This window comes from Phaethon aethereus (genome assembly GCF_964289735.1).
Source record: "Phaethon aethereus genome assembly, chromosome: 15".
Lineage (NCBI taxonomy): Eukaryota > Metazoa > Chordata > Aves > Phaethontiformes > Phaethontidae > Phaethon > Phaethon aethereus.
Window position 1 is genome coordinate 13,539,007 of NC_138591.1, and position 20,824 is coordinate 13,559,830.

Sequence of the window (20,824 nt, forward strand, 5' to 3'; positions counted from 1 at the left end):
GGTGTAGAGGAGGGAGGAAGCTGCTTTCTGCTGTAGTACTATTGCTTTCAAGAGATGGTTGGGAATGCTTAGGGCTGTCAGTCCATACACAAATAAGATCAACTGTGTTATCAAGATCAGATGTATGACAGTTGCTTGAAAAGAAAACCGTTTTGCAAGGGAGAGGAATGAATTCTGTCAAAGCTCCCCAGCAGTTGTGGACAAAACTTGTTAATTTTCTGTACTGAAGAGTACAGAAACAGTTCTGTACTGAACATCTTTACAATGTTGCATGTTGTAATCGAGAGACCTTAATTTTTCAAGTAAGGTAGCAACCAGGGCTCACCTGGTTTGTTTTTTTTTTTTAAAAAAAATCAGGCCTGTCTCTGGTGCCATGCAAAGCTTTCTGAGTGAATGACTGCTTTGCATGTACAGAAATAATACATTTGTTGTATACCGTGTGCCTTGTCAGATAATTTCATGATCCAGTTTCTGGCTTGGTGGTGTTGTACCTCAGGGTTTTTTGTTTCAGATGTCACTGCACGTGTGACAGATCTGCTTCAGTTCTTCATCACCTGTGGGTGGTGTGAGAACAGCAGTCTGACCATGGGTGCTGCCCATATGCTACTTGAACCTCCGTACACCCAGTAGCACATCTTCCCATGTTACACAGGTGTTAAGCTGGAACCACGGAAAAGGAGGGGAGTGTCTTGTGCATATGCCATACTTCATCCATGCCCTGTAAAATTGTTGGGATAGGTGCAGGCTTTTCCTCCCTGTATGCAATATGAGGCATGTCACAATAAAGACAGCCCAGCCTCGTGCCTTCCTGAAGCTGGCGCAGTCTCCAGCATCCTGTTATAGCTGTGTACGACAGAAGCAGAACAGATTGTGGTATATGAAGAACTGGGGATGTGGGAAGAAAGCAAAATTAGTTTAATTGTGTGTGTCAAAATAAGCTATTTAAAAGCTATTTTTAAAAAAAAAAAAAAGTAGTGTCTCATTTAACTTTATTTTAGACCACTAAAAATCTCTAAAATTTTCACATACCACAAAGAATACAGGACCCTACTCTTGAGCTGTTCTTCAGCAAACGGATATGAGATTTTAAAAAACCTATCCACCAACCAACAAATGGGGTTAATCTGTTTTGAAAAGATAATTGTTGCAAGCAGAAAGCAACTAAATGGTGACTTGGTATCAACTGAGCAACTAAACAGATTGTGAAAATCCTTTGCAGGTCTTGGTTCATGCAAGGAGCTAACTTAAGCTGGGCTGTGAAGACACTACACAGCAAGAAGGGTTAGAGTGGGCTGTGATTTATGTTGTAAAGCATTTGATGTCTCTGTCTTGCTGTACCCACTGCTTTAGAAGAAACTTGGGTGGTAGCAAATTCTAGTGCTAAAGAAGTATTTAAGAAAATAGTGTATGAAAGGAATGTGTGTTTCAGCACTCTGTTTTCCTGAATGGTGTTGCGGTGTTTTTCAAAATGAAAAAAATGAAACTTCAGTTGCTAAGGAGTTCAGTGCCTTTCAGGTTGTTGTGTTTTTGTTTGGGGTTTTTTTTTTGTTGTTGCTTCCAATATCCCACTACATAAAACATACTCACGTTGCATGATTTTTTGAAAATTGTGTTTTGGAGTGAAGAAGATCATGTTTTTCCAAATAATTTTGTGTATGTGTTACAGATACAAGCTGGCGATCAGAAGCAACATTTCAGTTTACAGTTGAACGCTTCAACAGATTGAGCGAGTCAGTTCTCAGTCCTCCCTGCTTTGTACGGAATTTGCCATGGAAGATCATGGTTATGCCACGACTCTACCCAGACAGACCACACCAAAAAAGCGTAGGATTCTTCCTTCAGTGCAATGCTGAATCTGATTCCACGTAAGATCCTTCTAATTATTGTACAAGTCCTCTCCTTATACTAGTTAATCTGTATTGCAAGAAATACAAACGTCTAAAAAAACAGTTTTACCTAGCTTTCTGCAAGAGTCCCCTTTTTACCCCACCTTTCTAAATCCCAAAACATAAGAGTAATCCTCCCTTTACGAGGAGCTAAAAGTAGCTTGTGTAGCTACAAGTTTGTGGTAGAATTTAGATACATTTCTGTTTGATTGCTGGGGGAAGTGTTTGACAGTTTTCTTGGCATGGGGAAAGTTCTGGGTTTATTTCAAACGGAAGTGGTACTGGAGCTTCTCTAACCCTGCTGAGCTATAAGTCCTGCCCTACAAAGTGTGTGAGCAGGTAACTGCTAGCGCCTGAGGCACAGTGATGTATGAGGTAGTCACCTCCTTAAATGGAGTTTATCGCTCATCGAGCAAGATACGAACATGTACATGTTCTTGGAGTCCTGTGTGCAAATCAACATTGGCTGTCTTTGACCACTTTTGTAAATAATATGGAAATTTAAAAAGATAAATACAAATTTCTGGGGCATTACTGCAGCTTATCCAGCTACAAAGCAAACCCGTCATAGGTATCCTTTCCAGTAAGGTAGCTCCATTCTTGCACCAAATCTCACACAACTTGTAGTTCACTCTGAATAAGAAGTTGCTCTTTTCCATCATTTTTCCAATCTAAAATGTGAATGCTCAGTGCAGAAGGTAAAGAACAAAGTTGTAAGTGTACTAACTAATCACAGGAGAAGTAGTCCACAAGCAAGTAGTCACTGAAAAATGATAATGTTGTCTTCAAAAGTATCAACGAAGGTGCAGCTGGTGGAGCTAAGCAAGCAGTAACGCCATTGCATGAGGCAGTGACAAGACCTTGTCTGAACTGATATTCAGTCCGCTTGTCTTGCGCAGTTGGGATGGATTTGAACAGGAATGGTGACAATGAAGTGCTGCTGAGAAAATTAGAGTGTTGGGGAGTTTTATCTTGTGGTAGGGAGGGTAGAACCACCTCCTCCTTTCCTTAGCCAAAGGTTGAGTTACCATACTCTGTAGACACCAAGACCACTTTGAGTTAGCCTATCTATCTGCACTGAAGTGGATTAGAAATAGCTCACCTCAGAGAGCAGTTGGCTTCTTAAACCGCTGTTACCTGCAGTTGTCTGACAGTACTTTCTTAACAGTGTTGTCCTAAGAAAAATCTCTGTTCCAGCTTCGCGTTCATAATGTGGCTTCAGACAGTCCCAGGGATTCATGCCCTCAATTACAACGAAATCTTAATATCTAATAAGGAGAAAAAAAAATCCTATATGTGAAAGTAATATATGCAAAATCCCTAATAAAAATTATTTTAATGACTGAATGAGTTTCGAATATTTCTTCTGTATTTGTAGGTCATGGTCTTGTCATGCACAAGCAGTTCTCAAGATAATAAACTACAAGGATGATGAAAAATCATTCAGTCGTCGTATTAGTCACTTGTTCTTTCATAAGGAAAATGACTGGGGCTTTTCCAACTTCATGGCCTGGAGTGTAAGTAATTGGACACGTATTAATCTTTTGCTAGATGAGGAGCAGTTTTGAACCTGCGCTCTGAATATGGAAATACTGATAGAAAAGTCATTTTTTCGCCTACCTGTTATTTTTTTTCTGTCATTGCTGTAGATTCTTTTTCAATTTCTTGTAAATTCCTGCACTTATTGTAGACTGCTTTTATTTACTTTGTGATTTAAATATTCCCTCATTATCTTCTGCATATCTGAATGCCTGTTTTTTGTTTTCACTGTGTGATAGTCAATGTCATTCTGAAGCAACATAGATTTTCTTGCATTTCCATGTGTTCTTTGTATATGTGTTTACAGATATTTAATGCCCTAATAATACTACTGAGGCTTATCTTGAATTGAGACAGCTTTTTAAGCATTTTAAATGATTGGTTTCTCAATTTTTCATCTGTCTGGAATATTGTCCAGGAGAAGCAAAGCCTTTGATTATCAACTCTTATTAGCCACAGAAAATTGAAATAGTACTGCAAAATCTTAAAAGCCAGGAACAGGTTTCCTGTATTGAGACATTAAAAAAGAATTAAAGTGTATTAAGATGAAAAACAGCTTTGTTGGTGTCCTTCAATTTTTCTTCTTCAGTTTATTATTACTGGTAGCCCTGGCTTGGAAATTAGAAAGTCATGTTTAACTGGATGCTTCCCTGTAGTCATGTTGCAAGCTCCAGTTTTCATGTTCTTTTGTCATTCCTGTTTTACAGGAAGTTACTGATCCTGAAAAAGGCTTTATAGAAGAGGATAAAGTTACTTTTGAAGTCTATGTTCAAGCAGATGCTCCACATGGAGTGGCGTAAGTATCTTTGTTTAAAAATATAATTCTTAATTCTAATATTTTTATGTTGCTTTAGATTGTTCAAGTATTTTGTGGTGGTAAGATTTGTAGTTCTCATTAGACATTTTCACTTTGTCACCTTTAATTGATAAATTCTCACATGGCAATATTTTTCGTTAGTCACAGAGATTTTTGTATAGCTTAAATTTCCATTTTCATTAGTCAGCATAATGTTGTGGAACTTAAACTTCTGTATGAATTGATTTGTGATTTAACAACTCTGCAAATATAGCCTCAACATTTCTGATCTTACAGCTGATAAGAGTTTCAGACGCCATCAGGTGGTTCTGCTATTTAACTTGCCTTGGTTTACAATTGTTTTAAACCTGCCTCATCCGAGTTTTTCAACTTCATGTCACTTGTGAACAAAGTGATTGTACTGAAATGCAGACTTGCTTTTAAACGTACAGCTCTGGCTTCCATTACACTTCCATAATACATAATTTTTCTGGCATACAGAACATCTTTAGAAAGAAAAGCTAACAAAATCACAAAGTACTTGATTGCAAAACCTGTTGTTACTGGCAAGCAGCAGTGAGGTGTAGTTTATTTGAACCTTAAGTAACAATGAAAGGTATCTGATATCTACCAGCAGTGCTACCTTAGAACAAATACTCTTTATTACATTAATACAGAACTATCTTGTTTTTAACCACTGACTGTTTTCTAGGTGGGATTCAAAGAAGCACACAGGATATGTTGGCTTAAAGAACCAGGGAGCAACTTGTTACATGAACAGTTTGTTACAGACTTTATTTTTCACAAATCAGCTACGAAAGGTAATTAATATGTGAACGAAAATGAGTATTTCAATTTGCAGTCTCAATATCTTATAGTTAGAAATACTTCAAAACAGAGCTGTATGTTCCTTTTGCCTCCTTCATCGCTTTAGAGAAGTTGTGACTTACATGGTGGTGCACATGTTACTTGAGGCTGAATGCAAGAATCTTCCTTTTATAGTTTGTTGAACGTAAGCTTTTGGTTTTTGTGAAAGCAGACGGAGTACCTAGTGAAAATCTGAGCTTAATGGGTGTTTCTTAGACTGTATTTTGTGTTAATGTTGCTATGAATTGTTGGAAGGGGGCGGGCAGAAGGATAACTACATCTTGCAGATGAGAGATGGAGGTAATTACCATTTATTGAAATAGTTAAAATAGAAGTCAATTATGACTTCTCAACCCATAAACAACGTAAAAAGATAAACAGGTATGACCTTTGTAGTTCATTTGTTCCATCTTTTAATTTATATTATACAGTTGAATTTTCTGTTGTTATGGTTAGCATCTCTGTAGTGATGGAAAGCGTTATAATTTCAGTAGTTTAAACAACTGAATTTTATATTTGCTTCATTCATATGTTTTTTATTTACTGCAGAGGTTATTTGTTTGCTGGAAGGAAAAACTTCTTTAAATATCAGCTTAACAAATATCTCCTGCAACCCAGGATGAAATACGCTAGATAATGTATCTTTTTAAAATAGTGCAGTAGCCTTAACGGGGTAAAAACATAAATGATGACTTGATATTGGAGATGGCTATCTGGAAGAGGGGATATACTTGAGAAAAAAATGTAACTTTGGCACCGTTTAGTTTATTGGAGTGTCTTAATGATCCTAATTCATCTTTTTGCACATTCCTGCGCTTACTGTATCTCTTGGTGAAAATGAACTGTTCTGACTTACGCTTTCTCTTGTGTGTACTGGTTGTTACATTTCCATTGAGCTTTCTTTTCTCCAATATTTCCCTTTTTAATGTACCTACTTTCCAGTGTCTTAGATTTTGCACCATCTTACCATTATTTATATCACTGTGGCCTGTAAGTATCCAAGTTGGGACTTTTTTCTCTTTGCAATGTGCTGCTTACTCTGAAGCGTTGCAAAAAATAGCACATCCAACTCTAGGAGACTGTAATTGAGATCTTACCAATTCCACATACAAGAAATAAATACTTGACTTGTTTTACATGATGCACCTGTTTCTTTTTGGACAACTTCACTTTGCTCTCGAAAGAAAAATGTGTTTTTATACTAGCTACATCTAATCCAATTGTGTAGTTCCTTTCAATGTCTTGTGGTCAGTAAATCAATATGTACCATGAAGTAATCTTGTGCTGTGAATAAGAAATTCTTTTTGTGATACACACTTGTTTCGATAGAATTAATCTTTTCAGGCATTCTCTCTGCACTTCTCCCCCAGCCCCCAAAGAAATACCAGCTTTTAGGGAGTTTTAATATCTGGATAGTGACCATATGAGAAAGCTTAATTTACTAGCTGGTGACTGCAGCTTTCTTTGTGTAAGTGTTACTGGACATCAGCTGAAATGCCCAAGATTCCCAAAAACCCGCTCACTCTTCAGGTTTTCAGAGCCCCTACAAACAGAACAGACTACAGTAGTTTTGGACAATTTTAATACTCATTTGCCTTTATTACAGATAAGGAAGAATCCGTAGTTGTCATCTTGGAGCAATAAATTTTTTTTCAGCCATTTTTGTTTCCACTTTGAGCAAACTTGCTCCTGTTAAAATCAAGTAAAAGAAAATGTGTAATATCCTCAGTTTGCTTATCACCAATTCTGTTATTGCTGTTAATCCTCCTTACTGAGAAGAAATAATGATTTCTATTGCTGTTATTTAGAGCTTTGTTAAGAGAGAGGTTGCCGTCAGGAGTAGAGCTGAGAAAATAATGAACAATGGCAAAGGCAAGTATGTACCTATGGAAAGTCAGACTCTTGTGAAGCATAGGTGAGGACTGATGAAGAGGTCCTTTCTTCTCTGCTCTGTTTCCAGACAACAGGTGGGGATTCTTGGGTATTTGACCTGAGACCTCCTTTTATTAGCAACCAGGTGGCTTCAGTGGTAGGGAATAAAGCAAAGGAACTTTATCTTCAGAGCATATCTTTATTTGTCTGTGACTGCATGCTTAAATATAGTCCACCTAGGCAAGGGGCAGTGGTAACTTCCTGAGCGGGTCCAGGATTGATCTTGGACCATGTTACATGGATCTTTCTATGGCTGTCATTAGCGCCTCCAGCCAGTCAATACTTGTGGCTGTATCCAGTCCATTTGATGAAAACTCTTTGCTTGTTCCCTTGAAAAATTCCCTACAATTCATGAGAACATTGCAGAATGTTTATATAACTATACTAAAATCATAAATACTGGTCCAGTACATTTTTCCCTGATCTGGCTCTCCTCAAGTTATCCAATATATTTTAACTTACCTTGGAATTTCATACACAGTATTTCCTTCCCTTCTTCAAGTAACTGTCTTGACTTTAAGCAGTGTGTTCAACCTTATCTGTAGCATTCTTTTAGCATGTAAATATCTAAAATTTTTCTCATATCTCTGTCTCTGTTGCTTATAGTGATTGCCTATACATGTCCCTGCCACTCTTTTGTGTTCATTTCCTGAGGGAACTTCTCAGGTGTTAAATTAGAGATTCTGCTTCATTTTTCAAATGGATCAAAATACCTCACTCTTTGATCTTGAGGTCAAGCTTTTGGAGTTTGGAAGGGTGAGGCATAAAAATAAAGGTTTATAGAGGATCATATTTGAAAAGTGATTGTTTTAGCTTGGAGAAACACTTAAGTTTTGAGAAATGGGCTTCGATGCTACTTACAACCACGAACAGAATGAAGAACCAAAGAAAGGTTATGTGTTAAATGTTTAGTTTGTAGTAACACATTTAGAATTTCAGAAGAAATAAAACTGGTGTTTTTACTCAATGGCAGCTGGAATACAGTAATTATAAATAATTTGTGAAATATTATTTTAATATTACTTGAGAGATTTTAATTGTCTAGATGGTATATGAGGAAACTAAATAAGAACTAAATGCAAAGAATCTGATTTTGATTAATTATCAAGGTATTCTGAACTCCCATTTATACTTTTGGTGGAAGAGTCAACCACTAGGTTGACTTCTAGCCTGCTGCATTATCATATTGGTTTGTTATGAAGAATATTTATCATTTTAATATTTATTGTATGAGAATTTTTTCAGCACTGGCTATATTTGAATTTCTTCACTGGTTGATTTTTTGTATCTCACTTCTGTTTGTTTAAACATATCAAGTTACTATATATTTGCTTTTTAAAAAGCATTATAACGTGTTAAAACCAGTGAATAGGGACTGATTATATAGCTTTGGAAGATTTGAGACTTGGTCATTCAACTATTTCCTGTTTCTGCCTTTAGCCATTGAAGACCAGCTCATAAAAGGGTTCATAAACCAGGGGCAAGAAGAGGTTAACACTGCAAGATGCTGACTTGTTTTGGTGTTCATATTTTAAAGCAAAAAATAACTTTTGCTTGTAAAGTCAAAGGTATAATTTTAGCTATTCACATTTGGATTGGAGTTTGCCCAAATCAGCATAGTTAACTCTGCATTTGGATAATAAAAATAGAGACACAATTGACAATTATTTTATTAGTTTATTAGAATTGTTTTGAAACTGTGTGTTCTGATCTTAGGAAAGACATTTTCATAATCAGGGTGGTCCAATAATCAGGGTCTCCACAATAGGATGTGTGGAGAGGTTGTGGGATCTCCATTCCTGGAGATGCTCAGAACTCGAACTGGATATGACCCTGAGCAACTGGACCTAACTTTGAACCTGACACCTCTATGAGCAGGACCAGAATTCAGAACCTACAGACTTCTCTGCCAGACTAAATCACTATAAACTCTTAAGCTCTTAAAGCAGTGCTTAGCTCATTAGAAAAGTTGCTGATGCAGCTACATGAAAAAAAAGTATTTTTTTTCTTCTCTTAATTTTTCTAGGCTAACCAGGTAGTTAGTCTGATGGATCGGCAAAAATAATGGCATGAAGGATTATTGAATTTCAACATCTAAAACTTGTTGCTGATGAGAAAAATTGAAGATGCTATTTTCTTCAATTTATGAAATTTAAAAAAGCAATTTAAGCAAAATTCAAAATCAAAGCAGAGCAAAGGAAGCCTTTTTTGTTGCCATTAGGGTGGGGCTGGTCTGTTCTTAAAATTATACTAAAGAAGTAAGAGTTCTGTTGGCTGTCCTTCAACAAAAAGTTGCTGATAAATGTCATTTAATTTCTATTAATGTTTTTCCTTTTTTATGTGTAAGTACTACTCTTAACAGTAACTCACAAATAAGTGGAAACATAAAATTTGGAAGTTACTAGTGTTCAGTCATGATGCTGCTTTAGATCATCTCTGTTTACTGTTAAATTTTGGAAATTAAAATTTAAAAGATAAGTCACGTGAACTATCATATTGCTGTACAGTTGCGTAATTAACCAGTGTTTCTCAGTCTAAATACAAGGGATTTGCTTTCTTTATGAAACTGTTTGATATTTCAGTAAAATAATTTCCTTCATTTCATCTTATTACTGTAGCTATTCTGCTGATAGTTTCATTTTATATTATTCTTCTAAGTATTTATGTTGCTGTACTTTTGAAAAATTTTGTGCATATTCAAAATTGGAATAGGAAGCTGGCCTGCCAACTTCTTAACAACTTTTTTTTGCCTTTTTTGTCTCTTCCTTTCTTTTTTGTTATTCCCTTGTGTTCTTTTTGTATCAGCTTTGTCTTTTTCTAAAGTCCGTCTCTTCTGGTTCCCATCACCTCTGTGCTGAGCTTTCACGTAGCAATGAATGGGTTTCCCCAACAATTCAGCTATGTACTGGAAGTACAAACCTTGCCCTGTATCTAGGATAAGTTAGAGGTGCTGGACACCTGTGAAATCTAGGCTGATGCAGACACCAAGTGAGAACTACTGAGATCCAGTTCAGCGCTTCACTCGCAGAAACGTATCATTCCTTGTTGTTTCACAAAATTCAGGTGGCATTTTTTCTGTTTCTTGTAATAGGTTATTGTCTCATATGCTACTTAATATTGGAGTCTTTATTTTTTCATGTATTGTTACCTAATCTCCTTCTAGAGTTATCTATGTTTACTTCTACGTTCATACTTTCTAAATGAGTATCTCCCTGTAAAATACCTTTTCTTTGCTGTTACTTGTCCTTAGATATATTAGGGTACATTTTTTAAAAAGTAAATCTCATTTAAGTGCCTATTGAACTCTCCTAATCCTGTTTGGTCTATTTGTGTAATTTCTTTGTTCTCAATCCTTCCCAGATCAGTATAATCAGTGAATTGAATTGTTAAGCTGTTTATTTGCTGGACAGCAATGACGTTAAGTAGGAATGAATGTGTCAGGGAACTCAAAGCTTCCTCTGACATCCTTCTCCACGTGGACCATTACTCTTTTTGTTCATTTGTCGCCCTTTATGGTTTCGTGTGGTGGGGTTTTTTGGTTTTTGTTTGTTTGTTCTGTCTTCCCCCCTTAGGTAACAATATTCACAGATAGCCAAGCTACAGCACAAAACTGAAGTTATTCTCAAAAGCCTGTAGTATTGATCAGTGTATCTGGTCCTACTGTGATGATTGTGTAGACATGCCAGGCGCGATAAGTTGTTTGAAGGTTTTGAATGGTTTGGTGCATTTACTTTTCTAGGGTGGAATAAGGGAATGATTTTGATAAAATAACCATGAATGGAATTTGTTGTTCACATCTTTCTAACCCCTGTGCCCTAAAAAGAGTCATTCCAGAAAATTAATGTTTTTACACTACAGTATGAGATTTTTTCCAGACTCTTTTGGAGTGATGATGAAATGGAGTTACATGAAAGAAGTCGCTGAAGAGGAAAGAATGCATTAAACGATATGAGCAATAAACTTTTCCTTAGATACTAATTGAAATAAATGCTTTTTCAGGCTGTGTACATGATGCCCACAGAAGGCGATGATTCATCCAAAAGTGTTCCTTTAGCATTGCAAAGAGTGTTTTATGAGCTGCAACATAGTGACAAACCAGTCGGAACTAAAAAGTTAACAAAATCTTTTGGGTAAGTTTCAGAAATTTGGACTATTTATTAGGCTATTAGAGGCTTCATAAAGCTTTTATTTAAAAAGGCTTTATTTAAATCAGGCTATTTTTAGAAATGTGCAGAGAAGTGTTAATATAGCATTATGTTAATCACTAACTTTTCTTAGTTTGCTTGGATAGATTTTTATTTATAGTTAAAGACAGCTGATCCAAAAGTCAGATTTTTTTGGTGAGGAGAGTGGTATACAGTCAAACAGAGTTGTTAGTAGCGGGGTTATAATTTACCTGTTACCTGAAAATTGTGTGGTGCATTTGACTTAAGTAAAATTCAGGACAAAATATATTGTTAAAACATTGCAGTTTGTGTATTGTTAATGTATTTTTTAAAATTTAAATATGTTTTAAATTTAGACAAATAGCAGTAATTTGCATTTCCATATTCTTAGTTTTGCACTGATAACTGTTGTAACGTTTTTTTTCGATATATCAAACATGCACAAATTTTTGCCTATGCACAATTTAGAAGCATTTAATGTTGTATTCTGTTTTGTGGTTTAAAGCTTAAGAGGAGTATCTGTTACATGAAGTAAAGGTGTTGGAGCACACACGCAAAGTAATTTTTTTGGATTTTTGTCATTCTAGCACGCTCTTTTCCTCTACAAAACATCTACAGAAAAGCTTGCTTTTTATTTTCATTTTTGCCTTGTATCCAGTTCACTGCCTGGTATTTTTTCCAGTCTGGTGATACTTCTTGTGAGATGGTGTTACAGGGTGTAATATTAAATCTGGAGTATCTAAAAATAGAATTATACAATATAGATGCATTGAGGGTGTTGAGTTTCTTTTTTTTTTTTTACTAGCTTAATGTTTCAGCTTAGCACAAGGTAGGACAGAAGATGAAGATTAACATAACCTTTACAAGCCTTCTCTTTGCATGTTGTGTAAGCATGGAGTAAGATTTTCTCAAAAACTGTTCTAAAAGATTATATTTTGCATTACTTTGTCATACTCTATTTGTAGACTAGTCTTTTGTAGCAATATTGACAGGTTAGGAAGTTTGTATCGTCGTTTTCACATAGCTGTCCTAGTGTCCATCCTGCATCTTCTGCTAAAGCTTGTAGTAGTTCCCTGTCCTGATAAGACTCTTCATAACCTTGTGTCTTTGTAACCTTTCCTTTTCACCTTTTGGGGGAAGTTTAAAATGAAATCGGTAACCTCAGTGTTGTATGTTTATCTGGTCATACCCTCTTCCCACTAGCACACTGTATATTTAGTTTATCAGCACTCCTGCTGTCCTTTTACTCTGGAGAGACTTGCTGATATCATAAATATTTCATCTAGAGTTAAGATCCCAACTGAGTCATCTTTAGTAGCTTGAAGAGACCTTTCCCGAGGGTGTTGCAGATGCTTCATTTTGTACCGGAGAGCAAGGTTTTAAAAATGTGTTCAATCCTGCCTTCATTCTTGGGAAGGAATTTTTGAATATGTTTAAGACTTAGTCTTCCCCAGCTCATTAGATCAGAGAGGGGTTTCTAACCTTGTGAGACATACCTATATGCTGTGTAGACTGTAACTTTATATTGGGTATTTTGAGCTTCTAGCTAAGCTGGGCTTCTTTCAGTAGAAAGTCATGCCAATGTCTGAAGGAGCCCTTTTTTATCCTAATATTGTAAACTTTTTCTTTGATTTTGTCCTTGAAACTGGCTAGTGTTTAAAGCCTAGGGAGTCAGGAGGTTATTTTCCATTCTTAATTATCCAACAGGTCACTTCATTCAGCTTTTTTAAGTGTGGATGCCCACACAGTTGTTTTGGCACACTTTTTGGGAGTAGAATGCTGTCGTGTGACAGTGGCAGTGAGTCACTGAGAAGAGAGTGGGAGGGGAAGATAAAGTTAGTATTGCTCCTGATCACCCTTGTGCTTGTGGCTTCAAGGGCTGGGGTTGAACCTAATGCTGAAGCTATAGCCTACAGTAAACATAGCTATTTCATATGGTTAGGAGTGATGACTGTAGAAAAAGAGTTGTCAGAGACTTAAAAAAGCATTCTTGAGTTCGTAGGAGAAAGTATTTCATGCTGAAACTAAAACCACTTTATGCTTCTTTTCTATTTAAGGCAGTAGTGCTGAATGCCGTTGTTGCAGTGTGCCGTGTTGGCTACAAGGTGTTTAGAGGCTGTTGCTCTCACCCCTCCTTTCACAGGAGTGTGTTTGCACGTGGACAGTTTAGGAAGCTGGATGCCTCTTGCATCCTTGGAGTTACTTTGCGTCCAGGATTAACTGTTTAGATGAGCACAGAGGAGCCAATATTTCCTAAAAATACATAAATTCCTTTCATGCTGAAATAATCCATGAATGCTACTTGACTGCACCTGAAGGGCCCTCAGAAGAGAGGCAGCTAGAAGCGTGCTGTGGGAACTATTTTGACAGCACTGAATTGCTCCCAGGCCTTTTTTTTAAGAGTTTTTTTGGCGTGAACTGAGACTGGGTTGTAGACTGGAAGAATTCTTCTGCTAGCAGTAGCCTGGCCCTTGCCTCTTTGGCTGGCTCCGGCTGCCTTGCTGGTCCCCATCCCCAGATCCACAGAGAGAGAAGGCAGGTGGGCATGGAATGGCTGCCAAAATGTCCCACAAGTTCATTGCCCCCTTCTTCCTGCCAAGTAAACGCTACAGAACTGCAAAAAACTGTGCATCAGCCAGTACTAAATCTCAGAGTCTTTATATCTTGCTATGTGCTAAACTCTTGATCTGCAAAGAAATCACAAAAATGCATATTGAGCTGTAAGTTTTCTTCATAATATAGTAATTTTGTATTAATTTGTCTTACAAAGGTGGGAAACTTTAGACAGCTTCATGCAACATGATGTCCAGGAATTATGTCGAGTGGTATGTTTTTACGATTTCTTACGGATCTGTGATGCATAATGTTGTCTCTTGATATTGTGTATATATAATTTAGTAACAATCCTAGTAATACTGGCACTGATTAATCTAAGTTAGGTCTCTAAAACATAGAGTTTTTGCCTTGGTTTATTTCTCTTTTTTAAGAATGGGATTGATTATGGCCTTTTGTGTGCGAGGAATTTGTAAAGGATAGGGAAGGTTGAAAATAAATGGAACGTATGCTGGTGATCCTTACACAGCCATGGAGAGAAATGCAGTTTTGAAGATGCAAATATATTGTTACATTTGTGAGGTTTTCCAGACTCAAAGGAATGTAGCTGCAGTAGTCCTCAGTGCAGTTTTTAGGGAGGAAAATTTAAAGGAGTAGAAAAGAGATTCCAGTACGAATAGGCTAACGTTTCATTTTTATGCAAGTGACTTAGAGTTTAATCAATGAAGTAGTTGTCTGTTTGTGATGAATAAATTCAAAACCTGCAAGTTTATCCTATGTAAAACTTTATTTTTCTTTCAGCTGCTTGATAACGTGGAAAATAAAATGAAAGGCACATGTGTAGAAGGCACTATTCCTAAATTGTTCAGAGGGAAGATGGTGGTATGTATTTAATACTTTTTAAATTTTAAATAATTTAAATTAATTCTTACTTATATACATTGAAATTCTGTGTTCCTTATTTTTTGTTTACAGTCTTATATCCAATGCAAACATGTAGACTATCGATCTGAACGAATAGAAGATTATTATGACATCCAGCTAAGTATAAAGGGAAAGAAAAATAGTAAGTGATACATTGTGATATGCACCAATCAAGTACTTCTACATGTTGGACATCTTTAGTGCCTGTTGATTTCAAATGAGTTTGTTGGTACTTAGCACTTTGAAATACCCTTTCAGAGGAAAGAGTCTTTGACACCTCATTGAAAACATTTTCTACAGAAAATGCTCTTTGCTTGTGTTACCTTTTTGCCCTTCTCCCATTTCCCTTCTCTGCTCCTTCCTCCTTAATTCTCTCACTGATATCTTTTCACAAAACTATGAATTTTAGGAATTTTCCAGGTGTCACAAAAGTGCATACTGTGCTGTGGTGTCACAGTAGGTTATAATATGTATATATGAAGATGAAACTTGGAGGAAATGGATTCTTATTTAGACCTTGACCATAGTAATAAGCAAATAAAAAGAATGAACTAATTGGAGCAGCATAACAGTGGTCCCTTATCATCACTTTACCAAGTACTTGGCACACAAGACATGAAAAAGGACATGTAAGAGTCCAGCAAACAGAATCATCTAGCTTGATACTTAACAGTTGCTAAATGAGAACAGGAGATTTGGCAGACAGTTGTAACTGTGATTTTTAAATCTGTTGATATTCTTATGTATGCCCCTACAATTTGGTGCATTTCTTGACATTCTTAAGCAATATAAAACTTTTTTTCTTAAATAAAGGTAGAAATACTCAAACACAAACTCTCATGTCTTAATGTGTTATTTGATTAATATATTGTTAAGCCCCCAGGCTAGAGTAAACTTAACGTTTTTCTTCCTCCTTCCCTACAATTCCCCAATCTTTTTTTCATTTAGTTTTTGAGTCTTTCATTGACTACGTTGCAGTGGAACAGTTGGATGGTGATAACAAGTACGATGCAGGAGAACATGGCTTGCAGGTATTTTTCTTTTTTTAATTTGGTTTTAAATTTTATTTTTCTGTTCTTGATAAAATAACAAAGCTATGGTAGCCAAAAAATGTTGCAAAATCCGTTCTAGGTTGTATCAATTGCCTTTGGGTGATTTTTCTCCTTGGACAAGCTTTTACATAGCTCCTCTTAATTGCTGTTAGTTTTCTTAAAATGGAGCTTGGATTTTAAAAAAAATGTAATTAGCAGTGAGTTTCACTTTTATGCCTGTAAGTGTTTTAGTGACTAGAATGGTTAACTTCTCTACTGATCTCAAGACTGAGAAGTTCTTCCTCTAAGAGTAGTCTGTTCTTCTCTGTGACTACTAAAAAGCAGCATAGCTCTAAAAGTAACTTTAGAGAGGTCATTTTTGTATCATCAACAAGACCGCCAAATGAACCCATGGAATTTTAAAAATGTATGTGTGCACACATGTTTCGGAGCTTTTCAGCTGCGCTTTGCTGCATCCACTGTAGGAAGCTGAAGTCCTTTATAAAAAAATGTTGTTTTACTAGAGCTTACTTCTGCAGCCTCTATATACCAGGTTTTGTCAGTAATGTTCTATATATTCTTTAGCTGTTCTTGGGAAAGTACAGCATGGTAGCCAAATATTTGTTGGTAGGATACAATGAACATGAAATTCTTAATTGGTCAAAAATGTGTTTTCACCTCCTCTTGGCCTCGTATTCTCTTTTGATTTTACTTATACAGGAAACTTGCTCTTAATACAGTGAGGTATTCACATGTGCTTGTATGAATGGCCTAAATTTAAATGAACTGAGTTCTTGTAAGTGTTATTGGAGTAGCTCGTGGGAAGGTGTGTGCAATATTAAGAAGGTTAACTTCCACCCCAGTTTTAAACCATTCTTTGCTGCACATTGTGTTGTCCCTATAAAGTAAACATCCATAGGAAGAGTGACGGCAGCAAACAAGTATTTTGAGTTGCTGGAAATCTTGCAATTTCAACCCTCTATTTCCTTTAAAATGTCTAGGAGGCAGAGAAAGGTGTGAAGTTCCTAACATTGCCACCAGTATTACACCTACAGCTCATGAGATTTATGTATGATCCTCAGACTGACCAAAACATCAAGATAAATGATAGGTAAGTTTTGGGGGTTTGTTTGTTTGCTTGTTTTCTTTCATTGTAGAATTTGGACCTGTGAATGTATTTTACCAAAATAATTTGCCAAAACCTTTTTTTTTTTTTTTTTTTTTTAATTCAACTGCAAGAGGAACGTGTGTGCAGTCACACATTGTGGAGGTCCCCAAAAGGTGCACTGGTTGAATGTTAAGGTTCTGAGTGAGAAATTGAATACTTAAATAGTCATTTGTAGCTGTCGTTTTGAATATTAAATAAGTGAATGCATCTTTTAACACTTTGTGGAACATTCTTCGTGCCATGTGTGGAAAGTTGGTTACATCCCCATAGGCTGCCACAAGAGTAAGTAGGCTGAATAAGTAGTCCTCTGCTTTCCCTCCATCAGTTTCCATGGCCACTTGCTGTAAGTAGAGGCTAATAATTTCTCAAGGTGTTACGTTGTTGGTTGTAAACTAAATCTGTATGACAACAATTTCAGTCACACCAAGAAGGTAAGACTGCAGCAGCTGAAAGACATTTCAAAATAGTGTTCCAGTCCAATGGTGCCTGTGCTAGAAAAGCTGTGTTTGTGTGCTAGAAAACAAAAGGTTTTGTGCTTTTCCCTTGGCACAGTGAATCCAAAACAGCATTATTTCAGTTAAAGTGCTCTTAACCCTGTTACTGAGGGCATACTTTTTCAGAGGTGCTTATGCAGATTATTTCATAAAATCTGCTCCTGTAACTTGTTTTTGTAACTTGCTTTAGGAGTAAGTACTGATGTCCTCCATAATAGCATGTGTCTGTCTTAACTACAAATACAACTGTCTTAAATCTTTTCAAAACTAGGTTTGAGTTTCCTGAACAGTTGCCACTAGATGAGTTTTTGCAAAAAACAGATCCTAAAGATCCTGCGAATTACATTCTTCATGCAGTTTTAGTACACAGCGGAGATAACCATGGTGGACATTACGTTGTTTACTTAAATCCAAAGGGGGATGGAAAAGTGAGTATTGAAAAGCACCTAAACATATTTGTGTTTTTTGCAAATATATACTTGCAGTTTTCATAATGGGCAAATCTTTGGAATTTTTCTTCCCTTACAGAAGAGCGTGCCAGCACACTCACCTCATCACACAGGGATTTGACTTCTCCATGTAGTTCTTAGCTTGATACTCTTTTCATTTGATGCCTATTCTAATGTATTTGGGAAACTTACTTTACAAAAAGAAAAACGAGCAGCCCTTGTGTCTAGTTTTGAGTCTTTAGGGAGGATCCTGTATTTGGAGGCATTAAAGAATCACTTGCCTTCTTAAAAGGAGCAGCTTCGTCTTTGCTATTGGCTTTTGGCAAAGACTTTTAACTAAGGGAATGCCTTCAGTTGTATGTGTATATGTGTTGAAGTTCTACTGCAGTCAAATTTAATCCAGCATTTTTTCAGGCTGACTTTATGCTGAAGCAGATACGAACGTTTCAAATGTTTCTGTGACTCAGAAGTTCACTGTCTTTGCATGTCCCACTGTTACAGGTTTAAGTGACTTGATTGGATCAGACGTTTATAGGTCAGGTGCCTCTTCCCTTGAGTTGACTGGTTTTGTGTGTACATGACTGTTCACAGTAAAAGTAGAAATCAGATTTTGCTGTGAATTTGTTGCTATTTGTCTTTCATTCTTAATTGGCTTTATTGTTCTAATTTAAAATGTTCTGTAAATTACTTTAAATATAGAAATAATTACTAGATGTTGTGTATCACCGCTCTTTTATTTTACAACAAATAAGGTCAATTTTCTGACTCGCACAGGAATGTTAGATATTTGAATAACAGTCTAAAGAAAATATCCTTTGATTAATTATTGGACTTTTGATAATCAGTGTAAAATGTTAGAATATTTCAGTAAAGGTTTGGTATTTATGACCTTCCTTATGCTGAGCACAAGTAGCAGGTAGCACAAATTATACTGAACTAGATTTGTTTTTAAACTCATGCTGCTTGAAGAGCAATTTTAGTTACTTCAAAGAGCTGAAAGACATGCCAGAAATAGGATTAATTTATCATTCAAGAACATGTTTTTGTGTGTAAAATTACATTTATATGAAATTTTCTCTCTAGTGGTGTAAATTTGATGACGATGTTGTATCAAGATGTACAAAGGAAGAAGCGATTGAACACAACTATGGAGGTCATGACGATGACTTATCTGTACGGCACTGTACGAATGCGTACATGTTGGTTTACATCAGGGAATCAAAATTAAGTATGTATACTCTGTGTGTGTTCCAAGTTAGATGTACATACAGGGATTTAGGGCTATACTTTACTTCTGAATTGTTGACAGTCTTCCTATACAAAGGGGCTGTGTTAGTTATAGTTGTAATTTATAGATTCTGTGGGATCAACAAGCCTTTCTCTCATTTTTTGGAAAGTATGTGCAATCTAGTGTTGTCTTAGCACAGTAATTCAAAACTGTGTATCTGCAAGGTTCTTCAGCCTTGGTTGTTTTGTAGGATAGAAAAATTAGTGAACTAACTTCAGTGATGGAAACTAAACCAAATTGATTATAAATATGTAGATATATGTATACTAAAAAAATTGAGTGGTGGTAAATATTTTTTTAATCCTGAAATGAATATTTAATTCAGAAGTCTGTGATACATATTTCATGGAAGTAGTGCATTTTGACTTGGGATAGAAAATGCTTCTTTTGCCAAAACATGATGATATCAAACCATGTTTTTAATTAAAAGATGAAAAAAAGCTGGTTTTGACTTAAAATCAGAGGAAAGTCATGTGTGTATGAAGAAAACCTTGTCTGATGTAAAACTTGAAATGACATCACAAAATCTGCTTTGTAGGTGAAGTTTTGCAGCCTGTCACAGACCATGATATTCCTCAACAACTTGTAGAAAGGCTACAAGAAGAGAAGAGGATAGAAGCTCAGAAGAGGAAGGAGAGGCAGGAAGCTCACCTCTATATGCAAGTGCAGGTCAGCTTTTGAGACAGATAAAGTTGCAACTACCTTACCATTAAAATTCAGAATATGGAACTACCCAAGACAAACCTTGACTTTTTTTTTTTATTTACTTTGTGTTTGGAAGTAGTGTTTGAAGTGAAATTAGGATTTTAGTGCTTGTAAGTGTATTTACATATGCAATGAATCCTAATGAAACAAACAGTACTGGATGTTACAGCCGTTTCTGTTGTCTCTACAAGTTATGTGCTTGCAAGTAAAAATAGTAAGTTCAGGTGAAAGGAAGAGGACCAGGTTATTTCAAATGGCTGCTCTGCCACTGCACTTTTATCTCCTTCAGGAATTATTTTCTAAAATTAGAATGTATCTAGCCATAGGCTGCAAGCCTGGACTACTGCCAAACTGAGCTCATCAAGTAGAAGCAGAAGGAGAGAGTGCTTATATTTGCAATTATCTTTTTGGAAAAGCCAGATGGACTAGATTGTTATGAATCGCCTTAAGGAACTCTGTTTATGGCTCCTTCCAGAGCCCATCTGGCACAAGAAAGTAGAGCCCATTTTCCACTTGCCTCCATGTTTCCTTGCATCTTCTTTCTGGTGTTTGTAAGTAGGGGTATTGGTGAAGTTCAGCCTGTTCTATTCTGCATTTACATTAGGGCTGTTTTCAGTGGAGAGACTGGCAGAGTTGCACTGCTTGTCTTTCTGTTAACAAAGAGTGCATGGGAGTTGTGGGAGATACAGGAAACATTTTTAGGCCAGGCTCCTTGCATTACACCAGCAAAATAATTATGTAGCCTTTTTTTAAGTGCCAAGATTGTTAGAGCACATGTTTCCAAGATTGAGATCTAAGTGCAACTGGTTTTTAATTGTTTGGGATTTGTAAGAATTAGTGTATTTTAATTACTTACTGATTTGACTATCAATCACAATTTAAAATTGCATTATAATCTGTATGCTTGCAAATTTTCTTCATGAGAACAAGAATAGTGTTAGCAGTGTGCCACTATCCAGAGAGCTGGTGACATTGCATAGTAAAGCATCATGAGAAGGCATTACATTGTGCAGCTAAATTAATATG

At 36.3% G+C, this 20,824-nt stretch overlaps 1 protein-coding gene across 2 annotated transcripts in view; it reads left to right on the top strand.

Moving 5' to 3' along the window:
- Positions 1-20,824, top strand: part of USP7 (ubiquitin specific peptidase 7) — a gene marked incomplete at its 3' end in the record, with an annotated part of 72,870 nt that overhangs the window by 35,919 nt on the left and 16,127 nt on the right. For both annotated transcript variants that reach the window (XM_082006557.1, XM_082006558.1), the window contains 13 exons: positions 1,667-1,865; positions 3,265-3,403; positions 4,133-4,221; positions 4,934-5,042; positions 11,020-11,150; positions 13,957-14,011; positions 14,541-14,621; positions 14,715-14,805; positions 15,612-15,694; positions 16,696-16,805; positions 17,628-17,784; positions 18,889-19,033; positions 19,632-19,762. In XM_082006557.1, coding sequence (XP_081862683.1) covers positions 1,667-1,865; positions 3,265-3,403; positions 4,133-4,221; positions 4,934-5,042; positions 11,020-11,150; positions 13,957-14,011; positions 14,541-14,621; positions 14,715-14,805; positions 15,612-15,694; positions 16,696-16,805; positions 17,628-17,784; positions 18,889-19,033; positions 19,632-19,762 — 1,520 coding nt within the window. The remainder of the gene's footprint in view (positions 1-1,666; positions 1,866-3,264; positions 3,404-4,132; positions 4,222-4,933; positions 5,043-11,019; positions 11,151-13,956; positions 14,012-14,540; positions 14,622-14,714; positions 14,806-15,611; positions 15,695-16,695; positions 16,806-17,627; positions 17,785-18,888; positions 19,034-19,631; positions 19,763-20,824) is intronic.